This window comes from Myotis davidii, unplaced genomic scaffold (genome assembly GCF_000327345.1).
Source record: "Myotis davidii unplaced genomic scaffold, ASM32734v1 scaffold404, whole genome shotgun sequence".
Taxonomy (NCBI): Eukaryota; Metazoa; Chordata; class Mammalia; order Chiroptera; family Vespertilionidae; genus Myotis; species Myotis davidii.
Window position 1 is genome coordinate 1,460,165 of NW_006295824.1, and position 10,333 is coordinate 1,470,497.

Sequence of the window (10,333 nt, forward strand, 5' to 3'; positions counted from 1 at the left end):
GTAAATGCTACCCTAATCCTTTTCTCATCAGAACATTAATTTTATCCCACTGAAATTAAAAGCAACATTCAACACACTCTATGATATAAAATCATAGGATTATAGAATCTTTGTACAAAGAAAGAGAAATAACTATACCCTGCAAAATAATTTCCTTCAGCATCCTTTATGAGAATACATTCACCTCCCATGCCTTAGCATACTCTAATGACCAGATAGGCATAAATTAAAAAAGAATAATAAAATTGCTGCTAGCAAGTTGTGGGGAATGTATGCTATTCAAGTAACTAGAATAATAGTCTTGCATATAGAACCCTAAAATAATATGTAGGAGGTTGTCAACTCCCCATTAGTGTGTAATTAGGATTCCCCAGGATAATATGTCAAGCGAGTTAATCATTAAAAAAAAACAACATTTAAGTGTAGAAACCTATAGATTCTGGAAAGCAGTATCCAAGAACAAAGGCGTCTTCGAACACGGCAGCACATTTGACACACAAAGAGAACCGAAAACAGTTTTAAGACAAATGAATCTGAGTGGCTTTCTTTCTGCCTTAAATCATCAGGGGAATCTGGTTTCCTGTCATGGAAATACCTGACATGACATTTCGTACTCTTGGCATGAAACTGTCATGTTACGAAAGGTGAGTGACTTCCAATAGAATGCATTAGGTTAATTCCAAAGGGCTGCTTCAAGAGTTAGATGTATAATTGGTTAGCTAAATGGCGTCCTCATGTACAAATAGAATTTTTATAATTTCTTTCCTAAAATAATATGTAGGAGGTTGTCAACTCTCCATTAGTGTGTAATTAGGATTCTCCAGGATAATATGTCAAGCGAGTTCATCATTTAAAAAAAAACATTTAAGTGTAGAAACCTATAGATTTTGGAAAGCAGTATCCAAGAACAAAGGGGTCTTCGAACATGGCAGCACATATGACACATAAAGATAACTGAAAACAATATTAAGACAAATGAATCTGAGTGGCTTTCTTTCTGCCTTAAATCATCAAGGGAAATCTGGTTTCCTGTAATGGAAAGACCTGACATGACATTTCATTCTCTTGGCATGAAACTGTCATGTTACAAAAGGTGAGTGACTTTCAATAGAATGCAATTAGGTTAATTCCAAAGGGCTGCTTCAAAAGTTAGATGTATAATTGGTTAGCTAAATGGCATCCTCATGTACAAATAGAATTTTTATAATTTCTTCAGCTTTATAAAAATCTCTCACTTATCTAAATGGTTAGGAAATGAGTTCTTCGGGTTTTCAGTGTTTGCAGCAACTGAGACTTTCCTATTCTATAAGTAGATTACCAATTTCCTAAGACTTAGAAATCCATAAAATGTGAAAACTGTTCCGGGTTAATTTTTAGCATTTGTTGATTGCAAGAAACATGGTATATCCTTTAGTGCCTCACAGTCACTTAGGATAATCGGTTATTATTTCAGAACTATGATTCTCATCTAACCGAATCCTGCTGGCAAAAGGCTAATTGTAGATTTGGTCCACCCTATCCTCAACGCTAGTAGCACCTCTCTCCCTGCTCAAAATAGAAGATAACCAGATTTAAGACATAAATTCTCAAGAACTAATTTTTTTAATTGAAAAAATGAATGTGGGTAAAAAATAGGTGAAGCGAGTTTTACTCTCCTTTGCTGGGCAAGGATAGTGCCTATATGGTGGGTGATGATGTATCAGACTCTCACGGGCAAGTCTGGGCCCCAATAGGAGGGACTGAAGGCATCTGGGCTGTGCTATGGTACTCCAGCCGTGGGCAAACTACGGCCCGTGGGCTGGCGGTCTTCTGTGAAGAAGATGATGATGGTATGACCATCACCTCTGAGCCCCTCACAGGAGGACATTCTGAGAAGGGCCGCAGAGAGATGTATCTACTCTGAGCAATGCTGTGAACACTCCTTTAGAAGTGGTCTTCTCCCCAAGTGCTATTCACTAAAGAAACAGGTTCAGTAACGTCACCGAAGCAAGTGAACAGCAGTGTGAGGAAGAGTATTCAGGGCTGAAAGGCTGAGTACTGTTAACATAAACTTCTCACTTTCCCTGGGTAAATTAAGTAAGACTCCCCCCCTTCTCACATTTTTATGATTCTAAAAACTTAACAAAAAAAAAGAGAGAGAGCTTTTCCTTTAAATATTTTTTTTCTGAATTAAGAGGACAGATAATAATAGCCAAATGCAAGAAGAAATATTTTACTCTCAACTAAAAGTGTTGGCTTGTATAGGCCACTTCTCTTCATTGTATTATATTCCACAGTTGTGATGTTATGGAAAGTCAGGTTTTTAAGTCAGGTGTATATTGCTGGAGACTTCTTACTTTCCTCATTTCCTTCCTCAGACGCAGAGGCCTTGGCTCCTGCTACACCAACCCGCATCTGCTTCCTCCTTCCCCTAACCACTCCCCAGAATGCAACAGGGTGAGGGAGGTCAAGAATTAACCTGTAAACCATGCACTAAGCTCCATTTAATCCTTTCAGCATCCCTGTGAAGGTGGTACAATCTCCACTTTACAGATCAGGGGAGGGCGAGGCTCTGGAAGATTAGGTAATATGCCCCAAATCACCTGGGAGCTACTGTAAGAGGGTGGATCCGGGCTCAGATTCAGCATCTTTTGGCTCCAAAGCTTAGCCACTTCCCACCATTGTGCACTCCACTCCTTCACCTCCACCTCCTCTGCACTCAGAGCCAGGACATCCCTGAGTCTGGGCTTTGGGATGACCCCAAGTGAGGCGGGGCTAGCCAAGACCGAGCAGAGCAGAGGAGAGCACACCTCCTCTTGCCTACACTGCTGCTGGTACAATTCCCAGCCAAGAAGCAACTATGGTGAGAGCATTTGTTCTTTTTTTTTTTTTTTAATATTCGAGAACATTAGGTACTACGGAATCTAAGCTCAAAACAAAGTAAGAACATCTGATGACTAGTAGCATAATAATTTTTCATCCCTTTACAGGAAAGATTTGGGAAAGAAGAGAAAGACCTTTTTCTGAATTAAGTTGATTAGGAAATGAACTATTTGTATCATGCATGTCTGGTCCAGAATTTATCAAAACCGTTCCTAGGCTCTATTTTTTCCTCAAATACATGACATTTCTTTACTGTTCTAAGAGAAAAATGTTATAATAGCCTTCAGATGCAATATAAATTTCTTAACGCTTAAGTTATAGAGATTTTTCATAGCAGTACTATTTTGTTTAAGACAGGAATAAAATTTCAGTGATAAGAGTTTGAAATTCTGGTGTTTTTTTTCAGAACTTGCAAAAAAAAGAAAAAGCATTCATGGAATTAGAGCCCTACTACTTATATCCTGGACAATAGCGGAATGACAGTTCCTTCTGCAAAAAAAAAGAAAAAAGAAAAAAAAAAAGATGACCTAAAAATTTCACCTTCTCTGAAACACAAATACCTCTCAAATGTACCTGTAGATGTCTGGGCAAAGAACCCAGCTTTAATATACATCCATCTGATATTTAAACAACAGGAATGAATAAAGAGAACGTTAGAAAGCAAAGCAAAGTCCACAATATGGAATGGGCTCTGAGGCTAAGCCATTATTACACTATTGCGCCATAATCATCAAACTAATTTGTTTTCATGACAACCAAACAACAATCTTCATATTACCAACAAACAGTGCCCATGTCTGCTCCAAATTCCAAGTTCTTTTTAAAAGGTTATGTGCAACACTTACAATGCTTTCATTTTAAACAACTTTAATGCATTCCAACTTCAGATTCTCTCTATTAACATGTGAATTAGGAAACTGTAATTAAATTCTATGTAACTTAATGTGATGCACTGTCCAAGAGTTAATTTTGCCCTACTAATTATGGAATTGTCAAATAACTATAAATATCTCATTCATGTCAGAAAGCAAGTAAAGTAAGCAGTTGGGGTTATTATTTATTTCCATATTAACTTGAAGACAACTACTCTTGGCACATTTTAGTTTTGGGGTTTAAATTAAAATGTCAACAGAAGCCACATGGTGATGTGTATTCTTTTCCCTCATTACTAAATCCCACATGACATTTTTTAAAGCTTCACTGCATTCCATGCCAGATCTAGTGTCTACTGTCTAAGAGACTACACATATGAGTAAACCAAGGGGGAAGTTCCTTTCCCAAAAAAAATTCATCCAAGTCCTCAACTTATTTGCATAGCTGTGTGAGAGGAACAACATTCATCGTAAGCATGGGACAAAACAAATTCTTAACAGTAATTACAGGTTGTGCAAGAGATCAATCGGGGTAAGGACAACTATGCTCCTCCATTGAGAAATTATCTACAGGATCTGGTGTTCCTCGGGAAGAAAACAGGTTTCCGAGTTACACTCAGATATTGAAGGCGCAGGGAAGTGTACGGGGTGGTTATGTGCCACTTGTGTTTCTTTGCAGAATGATCCCAAGATCCTGGAGAAGTTACCAAGTTTACTCCAGTGAAGATGGAGAACCAACTTAAGCATTTCAAGGTCTTTGGGAAGGGACAGACATTAGGTCCAGAGAACTGTCCCAAATGGGAAACACTTCAAAGTTAGCCTCGGACTACAGCCAGTCACTCAGATTTTCAGTTTTTGGAAGATTGCTCTGCCTATCCCTTTTATAGTAGTTTTTCTTTTTTTAATGAATCACAGACACTAGAAATAAATAAATTCAAGAAGGCTCAAGGAAATTTATGAATGATAATTTCAGAATGGGTTTTGAAAGGAAAATCTAAGCTGCATCCCTCATCTACGAGGATGAAAGAATGGAAGTCACGCTCTTGCATAGAAATAGCTGTGGCATGGGTATAAGACAGAATCCAAGGCTGGGTTGACCACTATTCTCTCATAGAACTGTCAGACTCTCAACCTTCCAACACGAACTTTCCAAAGGAAAACCTTGCGTCCAGTACTGTACTGGGTAGGGTAGTAAACTATTATCTCTCAGCTCCGAACCCACCCTTCTATGTTCTGCTCTACAGTCTGGAACTCTGCAGACATTTCTCCTTTCGGCTTCACCAACACGGGCGTCTAGAAGGAGACAGGCTGGCAAAAGAGAGCTATGTTCTTTGCTTGTTGTCAAAGTCAAGACACTTCACCATGGCAGTTGGAATGGTTCTAGTTTCTAGCACTTATCCAACCCAGCTCCATCCTCCAAACAGTCTCATTACATTCTAGAGAGCAATAGGCAACTGGCCAGGGCCTTCCAAGACCATCCTTAGAGATCTGAACCCCAACTTGCAGGGCCCTTCCTGTAAGCTTCTAAATTCTGATAATCCCAACTGCTTTATTTTCCCACCCCCGCCACCCTAGGGGTGGTAGCTTTTCTTGCAATCACTATCTGTGTTTCCTCAGTATTCCCATTTTGTTTTTTCAATTCTCCAATAACTGTGCCCACTGTAAGACCTACCTCTTAATGCTGCTATGGGAATCCAAACTTTTGCTACCTCCTCCAATGACCCACAACCCTTTCCATGGTTTCTTGACTATCAGCAGTAAAGGGGCCTGAGAATGACTTGGTGATACCACATCTTCACCAACCCTGAGAAATCCATACCTCTTCTACTTCTGAGGGTGGATGAAGCATCTGATGCAGGAAGTAGGGACTGTTCAAGTTGGTAGAAAAAAAAGACAAGAAACCACTGATTCTATTCACACCAAATAAACAAAAGTGGAAGAATTTTAATAATCTGTCATAATTCCAAAGGATATAAATTTACTGAACACCAATATTAGAAAGCATTGCTGTTGATAATGGGTACATACGAGAAACTCAAATCCTGGTCCTGTTGATGTGAGCTTAGCAAACAAGTCTGAAACGAGTTTTGGAATCAACAGTTAATCAAGTAATAAAAAAATAAATTTTATGTTTGGGTGAGAAGACCAAACCTACACCAGATACCAAGAGCATGCTGACCTTTTTAGAGAAAAAAATGTTAGGTGGAACTAAAATTTGAGCTAATGTGACTTTTTAAAAAATATATATTTTATTGATTTTTTACAGAGAGGAAGGGAGAGGGATAGAGAGTTAGAAACATCGATGAGAGAGAAACATCGATGAGCTGCCTCCTGCACATCTCCCACTGGGGATGTGCCTGCAACCCAGGTACATGCCCTTGACCAGAATTGAACCTAGGACCCTTCAGTCCGCAGGCTGATGCTCTATCCACTGAGCCAAACCGGTTTCGGCTAATGTGACTTTTGACCTTTGCTTTTACTTTATCACTAAAAAACAATGCTATTTATTACCTTAGGGCAAAGACTACTATTCTTCCAAATATCCTTTCTCTCTTTCTTGCTCATTAATCACCTCTTAACCACCAATTTTCAGCTATGAAGATGGCCTCCCAGAATAAAGATTTCCAACTTCCCTTCGAGTGACTACTTTTTGGCCAATGGAATGCAACTGAAAGTGATATATGTACAGATGGAGGAAGCTAGCGCCCCTTTCTGTTTCCTTCTTTTCTACTGCTGGAGTGTGGACCAGGTGGGGAAATCTCAAACCACACACCTGAGAACCACGCTCTAGGAATGACTGAATGACTGGTCGCTATGACACACACTGACCACCAGGGGGCAGACGCTCAACACAGGAGCTGCCCCCAGCAGTCAGTGCACTCCCATGCCAACTTTCTGTGGCCAGCCAACCTCCCACGGTCCCTCCCTGGCCTGCCAACCTCCTGTGGTCCCACTCCCTCCCACCCCCCGGGGGCCAGCTGCCTTCACCTCCTACCCCCACCTCCCGATTGGCCTGGATCACCAGCCAGGCCAAGGGACCCCACCCGTGCATGAATTTGTGCACCAAGCCTCTAGTGACAGAGTAACAATGGAGAATGGGCATGGTCCCTGATGATGTCATACAGGGGACTATGAACAGTTGCTGGATCAGTTTGAGTGTTTATGTGAGGGGGGGGGACCCCTAACATTTTAGATGTCTGTCTGCTATAGTAGTCAAATCTATATTTTAATGATATAAATTCCAAATATTTAGTTACCAGGCCTTAACATTCACATTGAGCCCATGGAGCTAACTGATCATTGAACTTCTGGTCTGCTCTTCCTGTATTTCCCAGGGAAGGTTGGGATGGTGGTGGAAATTGTCTGTTTCCCAGCATGTACCATACAGACTTCTAGAGGCGTTATGCACCCTGACTACGAAGTGAAACTGGTCAAGACAGATGATGTTAATTTGGTACACAGAAGTTTCTTAGAGCAAAGACTATCCATGATTACTGCAGGGAGTTTCCAAAGGAAAAGGTGGCACTTTCAGTGCAAACTTTATTAGACTCATATTTTAAGAAGCTTCACTCAATCTTGCCTATGCAGAAAAATGCACCCACATAACATACAAGGTATGGCTTTGGCATTTTATGTGCCTGCGAAATGTTTGTAAAAGCACTTATTTGGAGACCTGCTTTGAAATGAGTTTCTAGCACCTGAAACATAATTTAAACACTGAGCATGGGTCTATTGCTATATGAACATAAATCTAATAACTATTAAAACCATTTGTCTCCCAACCAAAGTCAAGGAACCACTTTGCTGGGATTCCCTGTGACAAGAGAGAAATTCAGAGATGTCCTAAATTAAATTACAGCAGGCCAGAGCGTGAGAGAAAGAGGCAAGAGCTGCGGACCGATTAACAATAGACTGCTCACAGTCCTGCCTGTATGTTGCAGCTTTGAAACAAGTTCCAGGCAGCTGTCTAGAAAGAAGCAGAGACCACCAGCTGCCACCCTCCTGCATATGCATGAATATTCAGGATTGTTGCCCACGACCAATAAAAAGTAGTAACTATTACTTCCTTATGGACTGTGCATCTATCCCAGACTTGCCCCCACTTCACCTGCCCCCCTCCCATTATCTGTAGTCAATGTCAATTCTTTCAAAACCACTTATATTTGTCTTCCCCAGAACATGAGGCATGAAAGAGCCCAGCAGCTCCAGGAAGGCAGACACACTGCCTTCTCCATCCAGCTCTGCTGCCGGGGTTTTCAGCTGCATGTTCCAGGACCGGCTCCTTTTCTGACTAGCATTTGGCTCCATAAACCCTTTCTTTCAGAAAAGCTTTTGGCCTGTGTGGAAAGATTTTTGTTTAACACCCATATAAAAGAAATTCCTAAATACAAATACTTAGCAGATTCACTGGGCTGCCGAGACAATGGAGCAGGATGTAGGTTACTGCCTAGCAGGGACTGTTCTAAGAAACGTAGTTTAACCGATCAGTAGGATTTTTCTACAATTGTAAAATACTGTGCATGATAATTTACAACAGAACTGAAATCATTTCTGATAAACAATACAGCAAGATCAGAGAGCGGTGTCCCATTGGAAAGCAGTAAAGAGAGTATGACTGTTGATGTCAGTGTTTCGGAAAATGATTACACGAGTTCCTCAAGTCTGAGGATTAAGAATGAAGTGCAGGTCTCACTGGGGGTCATGACCAGGAAACAATGAGTATTTGTCAACTGAAAATAAGCCACTGGAACTTGAACCTCTCTTCTTTAGGAGAGTAAGACCAGAGGCTAATTAGCAGGGGCCCACGGGAGTAGTGTAATACAGGGCCTGCCCTCCAGGAGCTCGGGGACCAGCTGGGGAAGCAGCCATGTGCTAAAGAGTATTATGGCCATTTATAATCATGCACCATAATGAGGATCCTTTCCTGAGCCTGGAGATATCAGTGTGGTCTACAGTTATTAAAGAAAGCTTTGGAGGAGAGGTGGAACTCGGAAGGCTGTAAGAAGATTTAGATAGCTGGATGCTATGCCAGACAGGGACAGAGTGTCATGGCCTAAAGGCAGAATTCAGCAAGCCCAGGCAGCTAGGTTCCTGCCCTGGAGACAGGTGCACCTATCCATAAAGCACTGGCTAGTGACATCACCCAGGTAACGCCCTTACTGATTCAGCCTTTAGCAAACTCTAAGACTGAACCAGTGACCCTCCCTGCCTCAGAGGGTGGGCTCTGCAGTCAGCCTGGGTTTGAACCCTGGCTCCATTACCTCCAAGGCCAGTGACGCCAGGCAAGGCCTTTAACTTTTCTAAGCTGCAAATCTCCTCATCTGAAAAATGTCAGAAGATTAAATGGAGAAGATAAACATGTCTGACAGAGAGCACAGTAAGAATTCAATAAAAGTTCCTTATTAGTACTTGATGTTTACCCACCAATTTTCAGACACATTTTTGGCTCCCTTCATGGGTAGAAACAAACAGTGCTGACCTGTTACAAAAGCATAAATAAATATGCAAACAAAATCTGTGTGTGAACTTAAAATTTGACTCATGGTCATAGAAAAGAAGGCACATCACTGTGCAGTGAAATAGGTGTAGTGTAGCCAAGAGGTGACTAAACATAAGGGCATAATTTTCATTGTTATTTTTTAAAATGTTAATGTGGAGGAAAATGTTTGAGAAAATACAGAAATGGCTGAGTTATACAAGTAGAAAGAAAAATTCTTCACAACAATGGGAACAAGGTTAATAAATAAAATTAACAATGTATTTCCCACACAGCGTAATTAACCCCATGGCAGTGACTTAAATTTCTTAGTACTTAGTCTTTAAGCAGAAGCTTAAAAGCTTTAGAGCAGTGGTTCTCAACCTTCTGGCCCTTTAAATACAGTTCCTCATGTTGTGACCCAACCATAAAATTATTTTCATTGCTACTTCATAACTGTAATGTTGCTAATGCTATGAATCGTAATGTAAATATCTGATATGCAGGATGGTCTTAGGCGACCCCTGTGAAAGGGTCGTTCGACCACCAAAGGGGTTGCGACCCACAGGTTGAGAACCACTGCTTTAGAGTGTTCAGTAACTGTAACTCAAAATTAAGTTGTGGACTTTCCTAGGGTGAAGAATAAGAAAGAGTGAAATAAGTCACTGCCAAGAAAAACTGCTCTTTCAGTATTCTCCCTCAGATCACTTCTGCTTTTCTCCACTTAATTGTTGGTTTACAAGGAAGCACAAACTAGTTTCAACAGCAACTTTTATAACCTTCTTAGAAAAGTCAGAATCATACCTATACATTTTGAAAGGAGCAGATGAAAAACAATTTTCCAAATGTGTTGTACCCAACAATTTTGGAATTTCTTTTTTCCTGATCTTTAAACCACTCAATACTAAAATTACCAGATGTTAAAAGATTTGTTTACAAAACAGTATATATCCTAGAAACAATATAGAAATTAAAATATTTCTACAGTAAAATAAAAAGGCAATCTACAAATTAAGATATACATATATATATAAAAAATCTTGATAATTAGCTTTGAATAAGACGGGTTATAGGTGATTCTTAGTTTCTTATTTGCTTTCATTTTTTAAATATTTTCTACAAT

At 40.2% G+C, this 10,333-nt stretch overlaps 1 protein-coding gene across 1 annotated transcript in view; it reads right to left on the reverse strand.

Annotated features, from left to right (window-relative positions):
- The window catches only part of GALNT7 (polypeptide N-acetylgalactosaminyltransferase 7), a 104,612-nt gene extending 96,442 nt beyond the window's left edge, over positions 1–8,170 (reverse strand). The window contains exon 1 of the mRNA XM_015568459.1: positions 7,892–8,170. Coding sequence (XP_015423945.1) covers positions 7,892–8,042 — 151 coding nt within the window. The 5' untranslated portion in view covers positions 8,043–8,170. The remainder of the gene's footprint in view (positions 1–7,891) is intronic.
- Between the last annotated feature and the right edge of the window lie 2,163 nt (positions 8,171–10,333).